The following is a 26,855-nucleotide window of genomic DNA, read 5'->3' on the forward strand; positions in this document are numbered from 1 at the left end:
TGCCTTCTATGTCTTTTCCTAGGCACATAAAACAAGGAAATAACTGGATTAATTCTCATTTCATTTTTGAGTCTAACTGAAATTTTAAAATATATATTTTAATTTTCATTTTGCATTTACTAGGCATTTTAGCTAGTTTTGACCTCTGTTAGAATTTTGCAGAATTTTTGTAAATTAAAGAAATGTAATTATTGTACTTCCAGTAGATTTACAGCAAATTAATTAATTTTTGCTTTTTCCCTTATTTATTACTAGAGATAATCTTCAATCTATTCCAATCTTTCCTTAAACTTGACAGATATTACTTTGCTTTCTTTTTTTAAAACTTTTTCTTCTATTCTGCTATTTTTCACTCTCTGTTTCATCATTAGTTATGCTCATATCTTGAAAAAATTGATTTTTTTAAAAGTTATTGAATGAGCTCTTTTGTTTTTTGTTTATTTTCTCACCAGAGAATGTAATGTTAAATCCTTCATATGATATTGAAAAATCTGAAATGAAACGCAATTGAGCCCTGAAATTTCCATAGAGACCAGCATTGATTGTTGGAGGAAGATCTGAACCAGTCAGGCGTGCCAGTGGTTGGGTAAAACTGCCATTCTCTGTGATCAGTAAGTAGTCATGATGGTCTTCCAAATGAAAAGTGTGGAAGTTGAACTGCACACCTATTAAGAAAAATAGGAACACTGAATTTACAGGTAGATTAGTAAAACACAGAGAGTTACTGTCAAACTACCTATTAGCCAGGGCTTTCCTTCTAATTAAATTTTCTGAAAATGAGAGACATTACTATAAAATATTCCAAATATATATCGTATTATTCTTTTTATGTGTGTTTTTCCTTCAGATTCATTAAAAGAGATATAATGAGTCATGTCTTGGAAACTGCTTGAAAATAAAATTAAAAAACCAATGCCTGAAAAAAAATTACCTGGTTTTCTGAAAATTTCAAAATAAATACATATATTTTGTTTACAATAGAGGTGCAACTTCCTGGTAAATACTGTACATGCCTCCATTTTCTTCTCCAATCCCTTCAACCAACATAAAAGCAATGCTTAATATTATAGAACTTAACTTCCAAATATGCTGTTTATTTTAGAAGATAAATATAAAACAGGCATAGGGAATGCTATTTGTTAAATGAATGTAATTATTCTCCATTTATCTGTCACAAATTTCAACCTGTGCATATAATATGCAAAACATGTATATATAAGTGTTCAGCTAAATGAGTTTCCATAAACCAAATATTTTTGCAAATAGTATCCAAATCAATAGTCACAATAATACAAACACCCAGAGCCTTTTTAATAAAACTTTTCTGTCATTTCAGCTTTACAGAGGTAACCACTCACTCAACTTCTAAAGCACAAACTAATTTTGCTGCTTTGTATATATATTTTGTAGTTTATGGAATGGAATCATATATATTCTTTTGGATCTGACTTATTTTACTCAACATTAGGTTTGTGAGATTTCTCAATATCATTGTGTGTAGTTGGGGGTGGTTCATTTTTGGTGATGTATAGTATAGCATTCCACTTTGTGAATATACCACATCTATTTACCTGTTCAACTGCTGATGGTCACTTAAGTTGTTTGCATTTTATCACAAATGTAGACAGTGCTGCCATGAACATGTGAGTATATCTTTTGTGAATGTATGTGCTTTTTTCTGTTGTGTACGTATCTAGGAGTGGAATTACTGAATGATGGGGGTAATAATATATGTGTTGCTTTAACAAATACTGTTTTACAAAGTGGCCATGCCAATTTACATCTCCATAGACAATATGGTTGCTCCATATCTTCTCCAATACTTGAAAATCTGGGGCTTTTAAATTTGCTCCTTTCTAGTGAGTATGTAGTGGACTCCTTGTGGTATCATGTTAGTATTTAATTACAGTGTCCTTGTGGTATCATGTTAGTATTTAATTACAGTGTCAAGAACACGTGTAAAAGACTAATGACTTCACACAAATACACACACTCAAATACACACAACATACTGCGTAAGGAGCCATCTGAAATAAAAAAATGGCTACCACAGGGACCCTTCCCTTGAAGGGCTTTATTTTTATACCTGACCTAAAAAATTACCCAAGTATTTGCTAAGAAAAGTCCAAAATCTGAGAGTATGACAAGTAACATTTTTATTCATTTACATTTTAGTTTCAAATGTTGGGAATTCTTAAGAGTCTCCATTGTTTAAAAAAAAAAAAAAAAAAGAGGATAGAAAATGAGACCAAAACAAACAGACTGAAAACACAAACATTACCACGACAAGGTTATTACTGCATAATGAACCAGAGATTTCATATTTGAGAAAGATTTGAAATATATAAGGTACTATTTTCAAATTATTTTTCAAAATGTAAGTTGTTTTTTGTTTGTTTGTTTTTGTTTGTTTATTTGTTTGTTTTCTCCTCTCTATAATGGGCAGGAATACAAAACCCCTTTTGGAGGGAGTCCAAAAATTAAGTCAGTTTTTCAAATGTTCTATAGTATAAAATCAGTATTGATACTAGACAGATGGAAGGAAAATGGGGTATTGACATAATAAACAGAAGATGTTCACTGTCCAGATTAGTTCCTGCAAAATAATGTAAGGGTAGAAAGTTCAGATAAGTAAGTCTTATTTCTCCTAAAAAGCTAAGAAAAAAATAGTTGGACAATAGGAGAGTAGATTGAAAAAAGAGAAATAAATCATCATGTATGCTATATTATTTACATTTTTTAAGAAAAAAATGTGCTTGTTCTGAAATACATAAAATGAATTATTTTAGAATTTCATGAATTAATTATTGGTGCCAACAAAGCCACTGTTAAGTATTATTTACCTTTCTGAGCCCTACTTTCTCTATCTGTAAAATAGGGCTCTAATAGAGTTGTTTTGCAGTTATAAGGTAACATGAAAATGACTTCGCATAGTGACTGGCACAGAGGAAGTATTCAGAAAGTGTTATTGCTATTGATCAATTTCCCAAAATAAGAGCTAATGTTTTTCCTGTTATTTAGCCCTGGCAAGCCACTTTATAAAATGAAGCTGCTGTTCAAGTCATGGATTAAATGGTAATATCTGCTTTCTTTCACTACTGCAAAACAACTTAAGACCTTCGAAGTTGTGCCGAAGGTCAATTAATCCAAATAAGAAAATGATCCTGAGAAACTACTATATTCTAGTCATTATAGAATATAAATATTTAGAAGAATGTAAGTAACTCATGGCCTATCTGAGGAAAAAGGTACATGAACCAAAATTTTAATCATTCTGCCAAACTGGTTAATATAAGTCAATATAGGAGCATAGAAATGGAGGTAACTAATTTGTCAAAGGGGTCCGTAGAGGTGTATAAAAATGACCTTCAAACGTAATGACCATCCAGGTCTGGAGGCTCACACTTGTAATCCCAGTACTTTGGGAGGCCTAGGTGGGTGGATTGCTTGAATCCAGGAGTTTGAGATCAGCTTGGGCAACACGGCAGAATCCCATCTCTACAAAAAACTACAAAACTTAACTAAGTGTGGTGGCATGCACCTGTAGTCCCACCTACTCAGGAGGCTGAGGTGGGAGGATCACCTGAGCCCAGGAAGATTGAGGATGCAGTGAGCCAGGAACAGCCTGGGTGACAGGATGAGAACCCATCTCAGGAAAAACACAAAAATAAAAACAAACCAACAAAAAAACCCAAAGCAATGACCTCCTAAAGCAAAAAAGGCAATGACTTCCAAAAGCAAGAAGTTTGTGATGGTGCAGACTATGATAGACATTTTGGAAAGAAGGGGATTAAACAGGCAAAGACACACAATTCTAACAAGGCAGGGAGAAAAAGTCAGTGGTTTCAATATCGTAATTACTTCTCTTAAGAATGCTAATTCAGGATGCCCAATAAAGGTAATTTATGGTACAGATATATGTATATTAAAGGCTTGTACTTAAAGTCAAAATAGCTTTAATATCTAGGTTTCAGTTACAGTCATGCCACCAGCTATCACCTAAAGGATGCCATTTGACTTATTTTTTTCCTAATATGTAAAGTAATAGGTGTGGACTGTGCTTTATTTAAGGACAGCCTAACTTCTAAGACTCTAAGGGTTTTTTTCTGAGTACACTTTTTTTCTCCAGGTTTCCTGTAACTATTTATAATTAGCATCTTGATTTATAGAATGTGTTTAAGGAAAAGCTCTCATGATGTCCCTGCAAGTAAGGAGCAATGTAGGCTGAATGACACTGTAGTTAACTGACTTTGAAACTATTGAACAATTGTATGTGTTCAAACACTTTGACTTCATGTTTAATGGTGAAGAGATTACAGATGGCACATTTAAATTTTATTATTTCTTAAATACTTAGATATTTAGATCTATACTTGTTAAGATTCTTATAAACTCGGCCGGGCGCGGTGGCTCAAGACTGTAATCCCAGCACTTTGGGAGGCCGAGACGGGCGGATCACGAGGCCAGGAGATCGAGACCATCCTGGCTAACACAGTGAAACCCCGTCTCTACTAAAAAAATACAAAAAACTAGCCGGGCGAGGTGGCGGGCGCCTATAGTCCCAGCTACTCGGGAGGCTGAGGCAGGAGAATGACGTAAACCCGGGAGGCGGAGCTTGCAGTGAGCTGAGATCCGGCCCGGGCGACAGAGTGAGACTCCGTCTCAAAAAAAAAAAAAAAAAAAAAAAAAGATTCTTAAAGTACTAATGATCATACTTACATAAGAACATTCTGACTATATAATGTGAATGTAAGTGAAATGTAAATCACTTCAAAATGATCTCATAGGAAGTCTGAATCAAAATCGATATGATAAAATGTAACAGGGATAAATATAAAAGTTTGCACTGAAGATAGAAAAAAAAGCAATTGTATAATTATAGAATTTTAGGAATTTAATTTATCTGTATTTTAAGTCCCAGTAATCTAAAAAGATGATTTACATTACTACAAACTTCTTATCAATTAGTAGTATAACATGGTAGCAAAAAAGTTAATTAACACAAATACTTTCTTCTTTAATGAAAATAATTTTAGTGTTACACTGTGCCATGATGTGTTCAGTTTTAGAAAACCACATTTTAAAGAGATAAGCTGGAACGTATCCAGAGAAAGTTGATTAGAGTGGTGATGAACATGAAAATATTATCTTATGATGAATTAAAGGAACTAGGAGTGTTTAGTCTGGGTAGAAAATACTTAGAATAAAGATCTAGGGATAGAGGACATGAAAAACATGGTAGTCTCAGAACTGTGAGTTGGTGTGTTTGAGGAAATTTTGGTTGGAGCAAAGATTAGGCTGCTTTTTTGGTGTAGCTCCAGAGAGCAGAACAGGGATAACGGCTGCAGAATAATTTTTAAACAACTAAATATGTAAAAAATGAGCAAGTTTTCCCAAGGAGTACAGTCCTTATCAACAGAAATATCCATAACAGGTCAGTTCATCCTGTTTCTGAAACACTATACAGAGAAACTAGTTTTCTGAGAAAGAGGTTAGACTATATTACCTTGAATATTTCTCCCAACTTTGAGATTTTCCTTCAAGAAACTTTGGCTACACTTTGGAAGAGTTGTACTTCAAACAAACTCAGCTGGCTCTTAAAACAAAGGCATCTACATCTGCATCTCTTGCCATGTAAATACGGATTTAATTAACACTTGCAACCTGTGAAGATGCAAAACTTTAAGTGTTAATTAAACCTCTATTTACATAGCAAGCAGTATGTAGCACTCCATTCCCTTCTATAATATCAGGGAGCTTATTTTAAACTCCATTAATCTACTTTGCAATGGAATAATAGGATACTTGTTTAGCTTCCAGCAGAGTCTTCTACTAATAAAGAATGACAAAAATCATAGTTTACAAAGTCTTCTACTTCATTCCTGCTATTCAGTACCAGAATACTCGTTTTAAAAACACTTTTTTCTCAATAATATTTAATTCATTGTAGAAATCTAACTAAAATTGTCCTGACATAATTCTCACTTCCTGATAAAATAATATGTAATTTTATCAAAGGCAAACTTTATTTGTGAAAACACAATACATTTAAATGTATTAAACATAAGGCTTTAGTTTTAATTGTAACATCTTATTGCTAAAAGTATTTTATTTTGATTTTTTCTTTTTTTAGATTTTCTAAAAAAATTATTTATTTTCAATAAATACAATTTAGTAGTAAAATTCAATAATGTAATAAAGCAACAGAGCTAAAATAAAGGGTACTTATCAAAATCAGGTTTTAAAATGAATAAAGTAGCTCCTTTAGAAGATCAGCCCATGGAGATCTTCAAGTAAATAACTTTAATATATTTTTTGTTTTCATATATTGGAATGGTCATTTTACCATTGATAAGTTGTTGCCTTGATAAATTACACTGTACCTTGATAAATTTGAAGTACCTACTTATACATTTCTAATTATAAGCAATATTTGCAAAAATGGATGGTAAATTAAACATGAGTAATTAATTGTTTAGCAGTCCTTCTTATTAAGCACTAAGAAAATGAATTATTAATTACGTAAAATTGTTTGTTATAGATTCCTAAAGGGATGCATGTCATTCTTTATAGAATTCCTTTCAAAACAGTGAAGTAGGTTGTAAAAGTTTTATGAGTCTGGTTGAATCTCGTGAATGAACCATATTTAATACTACAGAGCCTTTTACTTATTTGTTTATTTGTAAAAGGACATTTATTAACATCTACTTATGCAGAGTGCAATTTTACTCTATTTATGTGAGACATATCTGCAGCTCTGTACTAAAGAATCTGAGACACAGATATTTATAGAATGCCTATAAATTAAATAATATAATTATTATAAACAAAAACAGAAACATTCATAAACAAGTTTGTATAAACATATACTAGTTGCTTTAAAATTGGCTCAGCATATCAGAGCATCTCATATTCCCCTTTGAACTCCTGAAATCAACTTCTTAACACTATGTCAGAAACTACAGCCATCTTATTTGACGTTTTCTTGTTACAAAAAATTCAAATATCATTAGTTTATTATATCAAAACTAAACAAATCTCTCATAGCACCAGCCTTGTAAAAACATGAGCACATTATAATACTATAGAAGAGTAAATATAATTTTTGTTGCAATTATTTAAATTGAAATGTGTTTTAGCATACTGTAGTATTGATCTGTTTTTGCTCATGCAAAAGAACATGTGAAGGAAAATTAAATAAAAATAGACTCAATGAAAATTCAGAAGACAGTCCAATTATTATTTCATGAGGCAAATTACCTTTTCCATGGGTTACATCAACAGTCCATGTACAATTCAGAGAATTTGGATAAAATTCCGGGTAACCAGGTGATAAGATTGTTCCACTAGGCCCTCTAACATCTCCTCCACATAATGCTGAAATACAAAGAAATAGAGCCATGTGATCAACAGTGAGAGAGACAGAGGGTGAATAAATCTCTTATCTCCTTTCTTGAATTGAGGAGTCACATTATCTTTGCTTAAGCTACATCCTTGTAATAGCAGGTGTGTATTAAGACCTTTTCCAATACTAGTAAATCATTTTATCCATTGTATCACTAGAGAAGAAAAGGGTACTCAGTAGCATCTGAGAATTAGTACTGTACCCAAGGGAACATGACTCAACTTTCCACATTTGAATTTGAAGTATGTGCTAATACATTTCTAATTATAAGCAGTATTTGCATAAATTGGTGGTAAATTAAATATGAGTAATTAATTGTTCAGCAATCCCTCTTATTAAGCACTAAGAAAATGAATTGCTAATTGTATAAAATTGTTTGATATAGATTCCTAAAGGGATATGTGTTATTCCTTATAGGATTCCTTTCAAAACTATGAAGTGAGTTGTAAAAGTTTCCAAGGCTGCTTCTGTACTTCTGTATTTTTCTAGGAAATATTATAAACAAAAAGGATCTTTTGAAGGGATGTAGTTTTGTAAGTAAATATTCTAAGATAATAAAAATAAGTTAATCTTAGGTCAACAAATAATATTTGAGTTGATATTCATTTCCTTGAGAACAAATCAAGGTCTTCTACTATATTCAACAGCCATCAGTGCTTATGGTACACCAGACAATTTTATCAAAATTGAAAACTGGAGGAGGCAAAAAAAAAAAATTGCCTAGTAAGCATTTTTATTCTAGTATGAGCAGAGAATTTGTTGACTCCTTATTCTATTTCACTTGAAAAGGCCAACTCTTAGACACAGCCAAGGGTAGTAAGAATCATGAATGCAACATGTACCCTTGTCTAATTTGATCCTTGCCCCACTTCCCCAGCACACTAGAAAAGTGAGTTTTGAAGTCTCTCCAAAGCACCTAACACTATAACATATGAATTTGTTAAGTGAAATATGATGAGTGAAATGTCTACTGAATTAAAACCTACAGTCTCTATTTCAAAGGACTGTGTGTCGTGCAGCTAGAATAAAATTTCTCAATGAACACAAGAATGAAAATTAAGGGAGTTAAATTAATTTAAAATACACAAAAAGGTAACAAAAAAGAGAGATGCAAACTTTTAGAAAGGACACCAGATATGTGCCCCTGAGCATGCACATGTGTGTATTTGTGTATCTGTGTGTTTGTGTGTGTGTATGTATAAGAAGTTGAGAGGAAATTTTTCTGTATATCAGTATTCTTTCAAATAAAGACACTTTGTCAAGTATCCTACTTCTTGAGAAGTTTCTTGGGAATTGTTTTGTCTGTAAGCTGTACCTATATACCTTTGTAGAAGGGGAAACTTAAAGAGACATTCTGCAGGTAAATGAATAAATCTTTGTAACACATAAACACATTTAAAAATTTAGTAGGAATGCTCAACAGCTAATATATTACAACAAACATTCATAATATTACTTTGACTAGAATCAGATGGGAAAATATAGAATACGTTTTTAAAACAAAGTGAAGATTTCTGTTATTTGAAAATAATTATCATTGGATGCAGACATTGAAGAGAATGGACTTAAAGATGGAATTTCATAGTAAATAGTGGGGAAAGAATGTAATTTAAGTTCTTTTGAAAGATGAAACTAAAAACATAAAGACACATAAATTTTATTTTATATCTAATAAAACAGGATAAAATTACAATGATTTAATAATTCTTACCAAAAACAAAACTAAACACTGTTTTGATCTTAAAATGTAGCTGGCACTATTCTGCAGATTTTATTTATGTTAACTCAGCCCCCACAACAACCTTTTGAGAAGAATGCTGTAATTATGCGGTTTACAGATGAGAAAGCAAATATAGATAGAACTCAGTCTAGTTCCAGGGTCTATGATCTCAAGCAGATTCTTGAATCGTGTTGATGTTTTTTCCATGTTAACAGTACTGTTTTAGCAAGCTATGATGTTCTTTACTTATGTTTGATTTTGTGGCACTTCCCTCACAAATGATCAATATATTAAAAAAAAAAAAATCAGGGGCATCCTTTATTTTCTCAGAGATTCATTTTATCCTTTTATGTTCAAATCACTTTTTTTGTGCACCCAACACCTATTGTGTCAGTATCCTTGTCTATGTTCTTTAATTGATCTATCTCTTTTGAATTCTCATTTGCCAGTGGCTTCCTATGTGACTGAAATAGTTCTCCATCATCACCATCATCAGCCTCATCATTTTCATCAACCTAATGAAATTTTTCATTTTTCTAAATGAGTTTATTTTACATTGCCAATGTTTTAAATTGCATTTGTTTTATACTGTCAGCTTTTTAAGCAATTACATGAGATTGTACAGTGACAGATGCTAATGCTAAATAGAAAGTATCTTTGAGTTGGATTAATTTTAAAAGTGGTTAATTCATTACTGAATATTCTTTCATACTGATGATGTTTGCTTATCTAAAAACTATTCCTCCTATTGGAAAGATAAGAATTTGTAAGAGCTTATTAAAATCAATGATGAATGACCTAAAATATTAAGATTAATAAAAAAGATTTAAGTTTTTATATGAGATATTTTGTTTTATATTTTCAGGTACAGGATGGAATTTAAATGTATTGTAACAGATATAGTGGTATAGAGGTGATTATGAAAATTTCTCCAAAAACAAATGACTTAAAAAGTGAATGCTGAGATTTAAGTCCGTTTAAGAGAATGTGTGGGCCATTCACTTAGTAAACGTTATTAGAACAAGACTGTCTAAAACAGGTGCCATGGATCTCCTGTGTTATCTCCTGTTATGTGTTCAGAAGGAATTCCAATTTATTGCAGCAACCTTGCTAATTGATTCCATGTGTCTTCAGGGATACCAACAGTTGTGTAAGAGACATAATAGGATTACATGTTCTTGTGAATGAGATAGACAATTGTGTATCAAGTGAATCTTTGAAAAACTAAAGAACTCAGAGCATGCTGATATATATATATATATATATATATGTGTGTGTGTGTGTGTATATATATATATATATATATATATGAAAAACTCAGTTACTTTATGTGAACTCAAACAGCTGGCAAAAAAAAAAAAAAAAAAGCACCTAAAAGGATAAAAAGCATCTAAAAGCTAAAAATCTGAGGCACAATAAGCCATTATAGTGACAGTTCAGTTAGTGGAGAACAATTAGTCAGATACACAGTAATCTTGGGCAGTAGAGTTTTTTATCCCTGATTTTTGTAACATATGATACTGCTTTTTCATAGGATAAGTATCCATTATAATTTCGAAATAGTGAAGTCTCTTCAAAAGCTGAGCACTTGAATGTAATTGCCCAGACCTGTAAATTTATACCATGTCCTTTTTAGTGATACACACTGGGCCAGTACAAATCTGTCTATATCCAAAATGGACAATTTTTAGACCAGGATCCATCAAAACACTTTCAGTATTGTAATGAAGCATGGAAATAACCATCTATTACAAATCCCATTAATTTTTAATTTGTTGGTTTGTTTGCTTTTAATCTCATTTCTTCTTTTCCTATTTTCAAGTCTCCCTGTTATGCCCTTAAACTGAGACTGTTCATACTTGCTTATACTCTAGACAAACTTGGTTATCTTGAATTCTAGGAATCTAAACCTGAATCCAGGTATTCATTTGCTACTTTAACCTCTGTACTCAAACCTTTTAATAAGACTAAAGAAATAAGGGAAATAATGAGGTTTAAGTCCATTCAGTTCCATTTTGGTCTGCCTCTTAATGATTTGAGTGACACTGAACCACTTAACCTTTTTTAGGTTAAATTTCTCACAAAATAGCCACATTGTTTCTCAAAGTGGGATAATTTGAGTTTAAAATTGGGGTCTCAGGACAGAAGGTGAAAACAGAGCATGTCTTAGGCAATTCAGGACATAGCACACCTACACATCCATTAAAAGGGGAGGTGTCTTAAGCAACAATGCCTAGTTCCTGGAAGGTTGCTTCAAACCCAGCATCTGATCTTAGCCCTACGCCATTACTCATGACAATCTCATGTACCCAGTGCATAAAAAACATCATTTATCTGTGACTTTTAGCATACATGTAGCCTTTAACACTTCATATGTTGGACAAAGCAAAATGCTCTCCTAAAATTTCTGGTATGGTCTACCTTAGAGCCATTCAAATCTCAGTTTTATCAAAAATACTGCAGAGATATATAGGAGTAAGTTCTAATCAAAGTATCTAGTAAAAAAAAAAAAGTTTGTTTTTTAAATCAAATCTCTTATGTGTCACGGGACATCTTTTACAAATACATGTTAAAGCAACAAGAACACCTGGTTCTTGATTATAAGAATATAAGAAAAATAAGATAGAGTATAACTGTTATCCATTCAAGAAGAATGTAGACACTGTTTATGCTCAACAGTCTTTTTATAGTGTATATACAGCATAATTAATAAATACTAAGTTAACAAATCAATAACTGGTTATAAGGTAGCAATAAATGCCATGTAAATATAGAGAGCTACAGAGTTTAGAAAAAGTCAAGATTATGCCCAGTTGCTTTGTTCAGGAAAAGCATGATCAAGTTCATAACCTTTAAAAGTTGACTAGAATTTTGATATGCATAGTTGAGGGAAGGGCTAGAACATTCCAGGGGAAAAAGAACAAAATTCATGAAGGCAAAAACCAGAAAATATATATGCAAAACCAAAAGCAAAAGTATTTCCATAAGTACATTTCATGGAGAATATAGCTTTCTTTCATTCAACACAGATTTATTGTGTGCCAACTATTTGACAAGGACTCTTCTTGGCATTGAGAGTACGACAGTGAGTCTAGCAGAGCACCTACTACATGACATGTATATTCTGTTAGGTAAAGCGACAATAAATACCAAAAAATAATGTAAACAGAGTGAAAAATACTAGGAAGTAAAATTTAAGTGGCACGAAAGGGGTTACTCTTTCACATAATTACTGAGGCAAGTATTGAGTATATAGTTGTGAGTGAAATTAGGGAGTGAGTCATATGGTTCTGTGGGGGAATCCTGATTCAGGACAAAAGGAAGGGAGGCTTAGAGGGACAGAATGGGAGGAATGGGAAAGGGTTCTCATATTGGGAAAATTATTCAGGAGACACGTGTAGTTGGAATGGAGTAGCATGAATGAGGAAGACAGTGGTGAAGGATGAAGTATGGGATGTAGTAAGGGCCCAGAATACCTGGGGTTAATCAAATCATGCAAAAGTCTTTGGATTTTATTCTGCCTGGGATGAAAGTTGCAAGAAGGTTCTAGGTAAGGGGTTGTCCTGATTTGCCTTAGTTTATAAAAGCTTACTCTGGCTGCTTGTTGAAAACTAGACCTAAAAGTTTAAAAGGAGAAGCAGAGAAATTCTTTAAGAAGTGGAATTTTAAAAAATAAATAAATAAATAAATAAATAAGGCACTAAATTTACAAACTAATGCAGAATCTGATGAAAGAATTTCTGGTTCAAGGTTCAAAGTTCTTCAGTCAATAGTGAAATATGAATTAAGAAAGGATCCATTTTTACTTCAAAATCTAAGCATATACACAGAAAATAGAATTAAATAAAATTACTCTTTTTCTTTGGTATAATTGATAGCAAAAAGGGTAATGTCCTGCTTTTCAGTTATGCATTCCAAGCAGCACAGAGTATCAATAAACTATTAAAATGACTGTATCATATATAAATATATACATTCACATATAAAGTCCTTAAAATAAGTATGTGACATCACTGAGAAAGAATAACAAATGTATCATCTATCTTTCATTTTAAGGAATTTTAGTATTTTCCTATTGTGTAGAATGTGGGCAGGTGACAGTGTAGTGGCAGACTTGTGCCCAGGACCTGGATCTAGGCTGCCTGGATTTAAATTCTGACTTTGCCATTAATGAGTGGGGTGATATACGGTGAGGTTCTTAATTTTCCTTTGCCTTAGTTTCCTCATCTGCAAGTGGTGATCATTATAGCACTTATCTTATAGAGTTACTTGGAAGAGAAAATGACTTAAAATACATAAAGCACCTGTAGCAGTATCAGCACATGGTAAAAACTCAATAAATATTAGTCATCACTGTTATTACCACCAAACTACATTGTCTGGTTTGCTTTGTAAATCAGCTAATCATGGGATACAAAGACATCACAAAAGCTGATGTATGTTAGAGTAAAGCACACTGTACACAAGCATTAGGCAACCTAGGCAAATCAAGTTTATATTCCTGGAACAGGGCAAGAACTTCTGTTTGTCTATTTCTCCCTTGCTACCTCAGGAGATTTGTACTAATTACCTCTGGCGCAAAAGTCTCTATTAAAGGAAGCGTCTGATCAAATCTGTTCACTAGGTGACATGATAGTTGAGTTCAGTTCGAGTCAACAGAAAAAAAAATTATTAAGTAGCTGTTTTACACACAGCTTAGCCATTTTTAAAATAAATATAATTCAGTCCTTGTCCAGTTACACTCAACATGAAACAGAAATGCAAAAGAGGAGGCCAGGTCATGACAGAGGTTAAAAGTAACATGATTTGATCTTTTAAAATAAAGATGCATTGTAAGAACGCAGGATGGAAACATCATGGAAAAGGATGGATTTCTCAAGGTTAAGGACCATGAATTCCATGATTAGTCATTTGAGCTTTCATTTCTAAGCAATAAAAAGCCATTAAGAATTTTGGATCTGGAATATAACATGAAATAACCTTAGAGAGAAACATGGGGTTGGATTGAAAAACTCAGAAATGATTGCCATTGCACTGATGAAAAATGATGAAGGCCTGTGCTGCTCCTGGGAAAACTGGATCTATTTGCTTTTATTATTAATAAAAGTTAGGTGTGTTGATGGGCTTGCCATTACTTTTTATCTTCCTGATTCTTACAATATTGCCTCTATACCTTTCTTTCATGGTGAATGCTCCTCATTCAGGCCAACATTGTAGTTTTATTAGGGTCTGGCAAACATAGGACCTTTATACCACCATGGTTTGTCTCAACCACAGGGATAGATGAGCACATGACCAAGACAAAGTCAACCATAATGGGCCCTTCTCCTTCACTATAGTTACTAGTTTAGATATGGACCAATTGAACACCTTCCCTGGGATTTTTCTAATTAGAGTAACAGGGAAGAGCTCTCATTCTTCTCTGAATCTGAAGATACAGGACTAACAACTTCCATCTCCCAAGAGTGTATACACTACTGTCAATTCCTCACATGGAAAAAACCTGGCTGCAATATAAGACAATTATGTGAATCTCAGAGAAAAGTCTAGGTGAAAGATAGAGAAATTCTTAAAAAGTTTTGAATTTATACTTCTTATTAGCAATGAGAGGTATCCCACTTTGCCTTTTCTACTATTTGAACAGTTGAACAACAGCTTGCTTTTATTTTTAAATACCAGTTAGAGATGGGTTTCTGTCACTTACAATCACAAATTAAAGGAAGATGTTTTGATGATGTGTTTAAATCTTGATATAAAAACAAATTAGCTTAAAACTGTTTAAAAAATGATGGCACAGACAACACTTGAAAATTTAATCATAAAATGACAAATGGCATCTTCCACCTTAAGAAACAATATGTGTAGAATTTGAAAATAGTGCTGTAAATAGAAATTAAAACCCATAGTTAAATAATATCTAGATTTACATTGAGTGTGCTTTTTGACAAGCAAATATGAAAGCACTTTCCAATCTTAGGAGAAGCAGTTTCTTCCACTGGATTTCATATATGTTTCCTGAAAAATGAAGTGATTCTGACTTATTTTCACAGAAACAAAGAAGCAGTAAAGAACACTGGTATACTATTTATTATAACTAGGAACTTGACACAACAGGGTAGTCTGAGTAAACTACCATGGTGCTGTGTAGCTGGTTAGAATTTGGGTAGACAAGCTCGCCTTCCATTTGAACTGGGACATTTTGTCATTCAAGGCAGGAAGCGAATGCTGCATTTTTTTTAGGGCTTTCTTCTCATACCAATTTGGCATTTTCAAGGCTGTTTTCAAAAGGTCCACAGTATGTTCTTAAATAGTTACATAGATGAGTTTTAAATATATATGCAAATACAAACAGGGTAGATACATAGATAGTATTTTTAGGCATGGAGTAAGTTTGGTTGATTAGCAACAGTCTTTATTTCATGAATGGTTTTATAACATAAATTTGCCAGAAAACAAAAAACCTTTAAAAAATCTAAAAGATTTATAATTATGTCAAATCCCATATAAAAAATTGATTTTTCTGTTTCTAAATCAGCATATTTTGCATGTCAAATGAGTTATTACCATCACAGGTTGGAAGTGGATGACTCCACCAGTGGTTTTTTTCACATAGAAGGGGCTCTTCATGACTCAACCTGTATCCTGGATCACAACTAAATGAAACAGTAGAGCCAATGGAGAAATCATGACCATAGCGACGGCCATGTACAGGTATTCCAGGGTCCAAGCAAGAATACGTGTTTACTGTAACACCTAGAAAACAAAGGGAAGAAAATAAAGAGTAAGCTTGATGGGGTTAGGATTTGCTGAAAATCATTCCTAATTCTTCAAACAGTTACAAGCAATGATTTTTACAAATAAAGGTACTCATACTTCATTTTTAAAATCAGCAATTTATTTAGTAAATTTGTTTTTTCATTTCCTACCATTAAGGATCAAATTCAGGTCATTTAATTGTATAAGAACTTGATGAAAATGTATAACTATCTGTAAAACTTTGTATTGTTTTAAATTTTGTGTATATATACACATATATCACAATAATAATCATAGTGATAGTCAACATTTCTTGAATTTATTATATTCCAAGCACCATTCTAAATATTATACAAAATATTCTAATCACTAAAGGAAAAAGAAGAAGAGTAGAGGCATTTTGCAAGGTATGAAAGTATGAACACCAGAACCGTTCTAAGAAAAACCAATTAGTACGTTTCTTCTGGTGGTTAACTGTTGCTGTTATCAATAGTCTATAGTACACTTCAGTGTCTCCTGATATCTTCCTTGCAATTTACAATCTCTAGCTGAGATCATGCCATGACAATGTTTTCTAGAAACATTCCTGGCCCCCACTTGTTTGATGCCAGTAGCACTTCTCCAGTCATGACAATAACAAATATCTCCAGATATTGCTACACATTTCTTGGGGTGCAACAACTCTCAATTGAGAATCACTGGTATAAAGTATACCATGTTATTATTTTTTCTTCCTATATAGGATATTTAAACAATGAATAACTACTATTTCTATATTCCAAAATTAATCATTAACATTTTTAATATTGTATAATTATATTCAATCACATTTATATGAGAAAATATTTATTTGTATTAGCTACCCAATTCAAAAATGAAGCTAAACAAAATGGTACAAAATAGAAGTTTAATTTTAAAGAGGGAAATTGTACATTTTAAGTATATTTATCAAGCATATTCACTTCATCTAAATGCTGTTATTTTAACGAAAAACTAAAATACAATAGAGACAAATTTATCTTCAACATAACTACTTTTATCTGCTAAGTTCCTCTTCTAAGTGAGACCATTATTTTTCTAAGCACCCAGTGCTTTTTTTTTGAGACAGAGTCTTCCTTTGTCACCCAGGCTGGAGTGCAGTGGCACAGTCTCGGCTCACTGTGACCTCCACCTGCTGGGTTCAAGCAATTCTCCTGCCTCAGCCTCCTGATTAGCTGGGACTACAGGCACATGCCACCATGCCCGGCTAATTTTTTGTATTGTTAGTAGAGACGGAGTTTTACCATCTTGCCCAGGCTGGTCTCAAGCTCCTGACCTCAGGTAATCTGCTTGCCTCAGCCTCCCAAAGTGCTAGGATTACAGGCGTGAGTCAATGCGCCTGGCCGGTACCCAGTGCTTTAAAACTCTCATTTGTCTTTGACTCCTCACTTTTTTCCTCCACAAAATATGTCTGAAATCCATTCTCATTGAAAAGCATCATGTCAAGTATTATTTCTCTTACCCTATGCAAGGCCCTCATCACCTCAAGTTTATGAAATAAACAATAACATCTAGCATGTTTTTCAGTATCTTTCATCTCCAATTTATTCTATATAAAATGTTGGACATACATATAGCCAAAACATGTTTTTTCATAGCTTTAATACCCGATGGCTAATGGCACCATATTCAAAGTCGTCACCCTGAAAATTAAGATTCCCAAATTAGACTTTACTATTCTAAATTTTTGTCATTATCTCCCAGTGGTCATTCTTTATATCAATCAGATAAGTCTCCTCATTAGTTTTACGCTTTGTCTCGTAGGAACACCTTCAGTTGTCCCCTTAACGTACACAATCTTCTCAATCTTTAACAGAAAAGTTTAGATCCCCTTCCTTTAGGTTTCAATTTCCTCCAATGTTCCAGGTTACATATAACTTTCCTTTATATGAAACTCTAATATTGTAGTAAAATCTTCTAAAATCAGAGAAATGGGGGTTGCAGTGGTCATATACAATGTAAATTACAGTAAAATTTAATTATTCAAAAGTGATTGTAATGTTTTTGGTCATTGACCTATAGTAAAGGTCAATGAATATATGGGGTTAATAATTCATTTGCCTTTCTTGGCTTTTCAACTGATAAAGTAAGATGATGTATTTATTTTATGTCTTCCACTGTGCCACATTGATCAAAGAGTCACAAAATAAATCTAAAGAAATAGTTCATAATTGGTTGACAAGCAAATAACTCAAGGCATAATTCAAGGCAATGGAAATGTTGCAAACTTAAGAAAATGAGAAACATCATGATGAACTGATATCAGTATTATTTATTAACAGTCATTATTAAATACTAAAACATAATTGGTAAGTAGTTTTAGAAGATTCCTTTTTTTTTTTCTTTAGATGGAGTCTCGCCCATCGTACAGGCTGGAATGCAGTGGCTAATCCTGGCTCACTGCAGCCTCCACTTTGCTTCCTGGGTTCAAGCAATCAATTCTCCTGCCTCAGCCTCCCAAGTCGCTAGAATTATAGGCATGCACCACCACGCTTGGCTAAATTTTGTATTTTTAGTAGAGACGTGGTTTCACCATGTTGGCCAGGCTGGTCTCAAACTCCTGACCTCGAGTGATACTCCCACCTTGGCCTCCAAAGTACTGGGATTACAGGTGTGAGACACCACGCCCAGCTAGTTTTAGAAAATTCTTAAATTTTGGCAAAGTACATAATTTTCAGAAGTTCATGTCTGCATTTTATCAAATGACATTAACATTTTATCTTTTTCCTTACTGCTTCATAGAGCTTGTTTTTTTAAAAAATAGAATCCCCAAATAGACATTTTTCTTATTTATGTAAAAAAATATTTGAACATTTTATGTTTCTGTTTCTACTACTCCTCCCCTCAAATATCTATTGGTCATAAATTTTACATTCTTTTAGATGTCTAACATTTTCTTTAATTGGAAAATATATCTAGACATTCATACAAAAAACATATATCTGGAGGTGAATATATGTCTATAGGTTTGTTCTGTATCCATTTTCAAATTTAAAATTTGTATAATATTTAGATATCCAAGACTTAATTATAGTCATATTTCAAGCAATACAACATAATAAACAGATGTGATTTTTCCTGGGGAAAAACTACAGAAATAAAAATAAATTATATTCCTAAAGTCTACTTTATGCTGTTACAATTTTAATGTGTTTTGAAACCTATAAATAGTCTTATCTTTTTTTTTTTTTTGAGATGGAGTCTCACGCTGTCACCCAGGCTGGAGTACAATGGTGTGATCTCAGCTCACTGCAACCTCCACCTCCTGGGTTCAAGTGATTCTCCTGCTTCAGCCTGAGTAGCTTGGATTACAAGCATGCACCACCATGCCCAGCTAATTTTTGTATTTTTAGTAGAGATGGGGTTTCTACCACGTTGGTCAGGCTGGTCTCGAACTCCTGACCTCGTGATCCACCTGCCTCAGCCTCCCAAAGTGTCCGGATTACAGGCGTGAGCCACTGCACCCAGCCAACCTTATCTTATTGATACAGTTTTTGTAATCCCCATGTTTTGAGGGGCAGACAGAATGGGGTAAAAAATGCCTTGGGAAAGGCAATATAACAGAAACTTGGAGTACAAGCCGTGGTGGCATTGCAAGCATTCCTTCCTATAGGATTTTGATTGCCTGGGGAAGACAAACTACTTTCACTTTCAATGAAATTGATTAAAAAAAAATAGAAATACAGCAAATGCCAAATGTATTGTTAATGTTCTCATTAGTAATCTACTGATTTTGAGGTTTGTGAATGGTTCATTTGAAAAATATAGTTTAGTTACCTTCAGCTTGGGAAACAGTAAGAAAGAGATGAATGAAAAGACTTTTGTTTGTTTCTTGATAAGAAAGGATTTATGTTGTTGGAGATTATTTCACAGGAGTAAATATACCACAAGACTAATAGAAGGAGAGAAAGTGATTTCTTAAAGACAAATTTAAATGCAATGCATCTTGCCAGATTTGACCAAATTAACACCAAGTGTGTCTCTAATCAACCTCAACATTTCTGAGCTCTCAGCTTCCACTTTGCCCTTTAAGGCACTAGCCCTCGAAAATAACTTAGACTATGACACTAAGAACTTGTAAATGACAAACGCTAACTGAAGGTATGCATTTGAGCCTTCTTATTTTTATTCCTTATCTGACTAGCTTTTGTAGGAGAAATGTAAAGGCTATCATTTATTGAGAACATACTGCATGTTACCAGTTATGCTGCATGTTACCAGTTACGCAAAACACTTTGCATGTTTTGTTTCATTTAATCTTTAAAATAGTCCTGTTTCTGATAAAGACCACATACCCTGGGTGGAATGGGATTGGATATGATTTACTGGGTAAAGGATACTACAATGGACTAAAAGAAAAGCTGCCTGGCCCGGCGCGGTGGCTCAAGCCTGTAATCCCAGCACTTTGGGAGGCGAAGACGGGGGGATCACGAAGTCAGGAGATAGAGACCATCCTGGCTAACACGGTGAAACCCTGTCTCTACTAAAAAAATACAAACAAACAAACAAACAAACAAACAAACAAACAAAAAAAAAAAAAAAAAAAAAACTAGCCGGGCGAGGTGGCGGGCGCCCATAGTCCCAGCTACTCGGGAAGCTGAAGCAGGAGAATGGCATAAACTCCAGAGGCGGAACTTGCAGTGAGCCGAGATCTGGCCACTGCACTCCAGCCTGGGCGACAGAGCGAGACTCCGTCTCAAAAAAAAGAAAAAAAGAAAAAAAAAGAAAAGCTGCCTGCATATTGATATCAATTAATTACTAGTGAGGATTAGTTTTGAAGTAGATTTTTCTAAATGACTAATTTGACTCAGGTTTAATAAATACATGCTAGACTAAAAATCTCAGTTAAGGCACTTTAGTTCATTTGAACCCCCACGTATATGTGCATTCTCTTGTTGCATTTTACAATGATTTTTGTAAAGTATACTTTCATTCTACAAAGCTCAAAATAATGAGAAGTTAATATAATTAAACAATACTGTAGATAAGATGATTTTTAAAAAGTAATGGATCTATATTGACAATTATTTTAAAAAACCCATGAGTCCATTGACTATATGTATTGAAGATAGATGCCCAACAGCAAATATAAAACTATATATTTGAAATGCAGAAATTTCTTCTTGAGGGGGAAAAGGTCATAATCAACTTGAATATTAAAAGAAATAATATAATATCTGCATTTGAAATAAAGACATATTTTAATAACCCTCTTAAGTGTGTTGTTAAGATTCATTTATGAAAAGTGCATTTCATGTAAAAGTATATGGCTATGCATTCATGATGAAAACGTATGCATATGTAAATTTATATGTTTGCACACATATAAATCTTATGCAGTATAGCCACACATGCACAAAATGTTTATAAAGAAAAAAAAGCTGATTTCTGTGTTCATATCAGCATCAAAATTTTTCAAAAATCAAAAATATTTTAGACTTTTTAAACAAAACCATTAGATTTAATAGGGATTATGATGATTCCAACACTCTGAATTATAGCTTGTATTAATATAGTTTTCTTTACTTATATTAATCATATTTAAATATATGTGTACACAGTTTGCTTTTTAATTTTAATATGATTTTCAGAATTTTATGCAAAATAATAAAATTAAATATTTTAAATGGAAAATACGTACAATCAATGTGAGGAAACTATAAAAGAATAACTGAATTTGTGAAGTAAATGCTAAAAATGTTGTTTATATATCTCAGGCTGGCAATTACTGCCTATTATCTGCTTTTCAGAACTATACACAAATAATTGGTACACAAACTCATTTTCAAATAATGATTTGATGCTTCTGATATTTCTTTAGTATTTTGCTTCATAATGATATTAGATAGATATTGCTGGAAAATCTATTGCAGAATTTACTAAAACACACACCTTACCTTATAAAGCATTAACATGCTTATAGATGAAGGAAAGTTTTGATTTAAAATAAATAGAGCTACTAGTTCTCTTAGTAAAACTATAATAATACAAAATGTAGAGCAAACAGAATGAGGAAATCAAAAAATTTTATCATTACTTACTTTCATAGTGAATCTTGAAGCCATTATTGGAACGACTGTTGTCTGTTGTAAATAGAAGGTATATAAAATTACTGCTACTAAACAGAAACTGGGGCACTTGGGTGCCATTGTAAGATCCAAGCAAGGGTGACAGAAGATTTGGCCCATCATGAACTTCCAGAACATCATAATTTAGTTCAGTCTGAAATCTAAGGTTAAAAGACACATGTGAAAATAGATTTAGAATAAACACTATATAGGGAAATAATACTTTAGACTGCTATTTAAATTCTTATTTAAAATTTTTCCATTTTATATTATAATTTTCTTTAGCTTATCTAATATCTAAGATATCATTTAAGACACCATCATTTGTGAATACCAAAGGTATAAGCTCTTATTCCTATGAAAAATTATTATTAAAAAGTTATGTATATATACTTGTTGTTCCTAAGTAAGATTCTTTCAAATATTATGAATTATCTTTTTCAAATATTATAAATTGTCTTTTAACTGGCCTGTTCATAAACCAAACATATTTTTGGAGTTATCTTTGGTTGCCTTCCTCATTTTTACGGAAAACTATGTGGTTTACATTTATTTTCAATCAGATAATTAGATTCTCATCTTAATAAGATATACATTTCAAATTTGACATCTGCTTTTATAATTATTTTTTATTCAAGTGTTTTTTATTGACACATAACATTTATACAAAATTTTTGGATAAATCTATTTCAGCCATTAAACATGTAATAAAGTTTGTATTTGAAAACAACAGTTCTAAGTAGGTGGTAACTAATGATGATACATTTGATGTTTATTAAAGTGTCAGCAGCTCTACTAAAGACTTTATCTACATTAGTTTATGTAATCCTCCCATTAACTCTACGGCGTAGCTGATATTATTGAACCCACTTTCCAAGTAAGAACATCACAGCCTTCAAAACTTTTTTCTTTTTTCTTTCTTTCTTTCTTTTTTTTTTTTTTTTTTTTTTGGAGACAGAGTCTCATTCCATCACCCAGGCTAGAGTGCAATGGTGCCATCTTAGGTCACTGCAGCCTCCGCCTCCTGTACTAAAGCAATTCTCGTGTCTCAGCCTTCTTAGTAGCTGGAATTACAGGTGTGTGCCACCATGCTTGGCTAATTTTTGTATTTTTAGTAGACACGGGGTTTCACCATCTTGGCCAGGCTGGTCTCTAAGTCCTGACCTCAAGTAATCCACCTGTCTCGGCCTCCCAAAGTTCTGGGATTACAGGTGTGAGCCACTGCGCCCAGCCACCTTCAAAACTTAAATAGTATCACATTATCTTAAAGTACAGAAGAAGGCATCAAAACCAAGTCTCCCTGACTCTAACCTCTATTCTATGATGTCTGATCTTACCATTAGATTTTTGGTTGCAGTGGGTCAAGATCACACCACTGCACTCCAACCTGGGCGACAGAATGAGACTTTGTCTCAAAAAAAAAAAAAAAAAAAAGGAAGGAAAAAAAGAAATTGTCAACCTATTATTTGGTTGCTTTGTTGTCAGTCTATTGTGAAGGTTGAAACTGGAGTTTCACTTTGATAGCTAGAGCTGACAACAGCCATATTAAAATGCACAGAAGAGTCAGGCATTACTTTGAATTGAAACATAAAGAGACTTAATTCTTAATAGAATAGCAACATTAACTGGTGATATAAATAACGTGTTCAGTACTGGTGAATCTTTAAAAAGAAAATCATTGCAGATTTGTCCTAAGGAACTATAAAAATACATTCTAATAACAAGCAAAATAGGATAGGGTTACACAATAAATTGAATTTCTTTCATTTTCTGTTTTAAAATAGTTGTATAAATTTCTCATGAATTGCCTCTATCTCGTGTTTGTTTATGAAATTAAATTTATTGTTTATGCTAAACAAATATTATGGTAGCACTAAATGTTATTATAAATGAAATTGGATCTAATCTTATTCAATTTTTGTTGTCTTTAAAAAACATTCTTGATGTAATCCAAACCCTTCCTAACCAAATTGAAATAGTCCTCATTAACTTAAAAAAAAAAAATATTCTCTGAAAGACATAGTGATAACATGCATTCAGGGAGCTGAGGATAGGAAAATGGAATAGAAAGATACATTTTGAACGATTGATAATAAAATGAATACGTCTTAGACTTAGCAGCTGCTGGATATTGAGAAAATTTAGAAACTGTGGGAATAAACAAAAACAAAAATTCCGTTGCAGATCTGAGAGCAAGAATTGCTAAATGTTTGGATATGTTAAGAAGAGGTAAATGGTTTTAAAAACATGTTTGTTGGTGTTACTGCTATTTTGTTTTGTATTTAACAGGAAATCATATTTCTTACAGTTTTATTGACAAGCTGTTGAGACAATCTCAAAGAGAAAATGAATAACACATTTGTAAATAATTTTTTTCTGTAGATTAATTTTAATAATTTTCTCCATTTGAGAATATAGAAATAAAACTACAAAATAGCTATGCCACCATCTTAATTATATTATCCGGTTTTTACAAATTTTATTTTCAACACATTTAAATGACTCATGAGTAGTGGAGAGTAAGTGACATGACTCTAATAAATCATTTCTTGGAACCAACTTCTACGACAATATTCTCAGAATAAGAGGAATTATTAAAAAGTTGGCAATGAAGTGTCCTTACAAGGATTTGTCTGGAAATCAGAAGGGAATTAGATATTTTCAAGAATCTAGTATGTGTTAGATATTTTAGAAATGATATTCTATTTCTCAAAACAATCTCTAGAGAAAAATAAAGCACCAAGACATTATAAGGCCACTGATCAAGGATGTGGTAGACATACTTATGTCTGATTTCATAGTGTCTATTCTATGTTGCTACCCTAATGGATAAAATTCACTTATTTTTTAAATTGAAATACCTTGTTCATCCCTTTGCTACTGAGTTACTGCTAACCATATGATAGCTTTGTATGATGTAGATTATTAAAATAACCGATTTTCTGGCAAAGCACATGGAGTATAGACAGCCCTCAACCAAAATCTCATACCCTTAAAAGGTCTTTAGAAAAGAATAAATAGAAGAAGATACTTAAGGAATTTTTTTCTTCAAATAGCTCCAATTCAATAATCTTATAGGATTTGGGGTGGAAGTAAAGGAAGGGCAAATAGAAAGCTCAAGCTGCAAAAGGAGCATTTATTTCAGTTTACAACAGTGAGAAGAACTTGGGACTTAATTTTATTTTATTTATATAAGGTAGATTCAAAATAAATATGTTGATATAAATGTGTTCTGTTTATTCTAAAATACTGAAAATATCATTAATAAATTCTTAAAGCATTCTAACTCCTGATTATTCCAGTGTTTGGGACAATTAACAAAGAATGATTGTTTAATTATTGGTATTAGGGATGTGGAAGGAGCCATGAGATTACAATTTATGTGAGTGGGTAATTTCATGATTAAGAAACGAGGCACAGTTGACAAGTCTGGGTTGGTGATGTTCATGGGGAGAAGCAAAAATCTTTAAACTGTAGGAAACATTCCTCACTCCAGGCCTATTCTGATCTATTTACAAGACTGATTATTGTTCCTGTGCACAAATCTTACATTGAAAATCACTTTTCAATTAGACTTTCTTGCTTCTAGCCTAATTTAAAAGATTTGTGTCTTAATCAATAGATAAGAGAATAAGAAAGTGGCAGAGTAAAACACGCTAAGTAACTCTATTTATAGAAATTAAATTAAGTTTTTGTCTATTTAACTAGTGTTACATTTTATTAAAATGGCTGGAAAGATTTCACCAGAAAGTCAGGTTTGAAATAGTCTAATTTCAAATATAGGCTATACAGTACAAGTGAATTCATTTTGGAGAATTCTAAAGGTATTTAAACAAGATAGGAAAGCAGCAAAGAGGCCTGTATTGGCCTGTTGGAAGGATAGAAGACACATGCTAAGAATTTTGGACAGAGAAAATAGTGCCTTCAAACAAAAGTCCAAAATCAAAAGTCAAAGTATGGATGCTCTCTGAATTGCAGGCATTGTTTGGCAATCAAACTGTTTGTCAAGTGGGCCACTCTAGCGTACTTTGAGCTGAAAGATAGTAGGAGTTTATTTATTTAATGATGATTAATGACTCTCATTAGCAAATCAGCAGATGCTTTTCAACATAATAATGCACTTTGTGTTCATAAAGCTTAAACTAGTTTTCTAGTTATATTATTTTTGGCTTATACAGTATTTTAAAAATGAATAAGAGAATAAAAGAAAATGTTATTTTAAAATAACATTCCAGTTTCAATTAACTAGAAGGTGGGGAAGGGGTGATGTCTTCATAAGAAAACACTGCTGTTTGATTAAAAAAAAAAATAGCATGTTTCAAAAGAAAGGCAAGATCCATTCCTACTCCCCAACATCACCCAGAAAAACAAATAGTTAAATCACTCTGCATAATAAAGTAACAAATATTTTGAGACTTACCCTGCTATATACCAGAAGAGGCAGAGGGAAGGGGGAAATAAGGACTGAAGATTCAAGATGCAGAAGAGATTAAAGATGAAGAATGGTTTGGGATAAGAGAGGGTATTGGAGAGATACAAGCAATTATTCCTGTGATGGGGGTTATCAAGAAAATTTAGAACAGTGTAGGCTTATTCAATCTTAAATGACTCTGGATTGTGCCATAGTCCTCTTTCATTGTCACCTGCATTATGGTTTTCATGAGAACGAAAGAAAGTGATACAAATGAAAAGAGTAATGTTGAGAGAGTGCAGCAGCTTCAGTCTCTATTATGGAGGGTGCTTCTGGAGACAGGATTTAAATTCAGAATTGAACAAAAGCATCCCCAGACATTCTTTGAAAATTGTAGGAGAGGGTAGATTTCCCTTGTATGTGGGATGGGGGTCAACTCTTTTTACTTGAATATTG

At 32.8% G+C, this 26,855-nt stretch overlaps 1 protein-coding gene across 6 annotated transcripts in view; it reads right to left on the bottom strand.

Moving 5' to 3' along the window:
- The window catches only part of CSMD3 (CUB and Sushi multiple domains 3), a 1,225,248-nt gene that overhangs the window by 419,833 nt on the left and 778,560 nt on the right, over positions 1-26,855 (bottom strand). For all 6 annotated transcript variants that reach the window (XM_045398613.2, XM_045398612.2, XM_045398610.2 and 3 more), the window contains 4 exons: positions 21,962-22,149; positions 15,690-15,878; positions 7,261-7,377; positions 450-665 (listed from right to left, as the gene is read on the bottom strand). In XM_045398613.2, coding sequence (XP_045254548.2) covers positions 450-665; positions 7,261-7,377; positions 15,690-15,878; positions 21,962-22,149 — 710 coding nt within the window. The remainder of the gene's footprint in view (positions 1-449; positions 666-7,260; positions 7,378-15,689; positions 15,879-21,961; positions 22,150-26,855) is intronic.

The sequence above is a fragment of the Macaca fascicularis genome, chromosome 8, assembly GCF_037993035.2.
Source record: "Macaca fascicularis isolate 582-1 chromosome 8, T2T-MFA8v1.1".
In the NCBI taxonomy this organism is placed as follows: domain Eukaryota; kingdom Metazoa; phylum Chordata; class Mammalia; order Primates; family Cercopithecidae; genus Macaca; species Macaca fascicularis.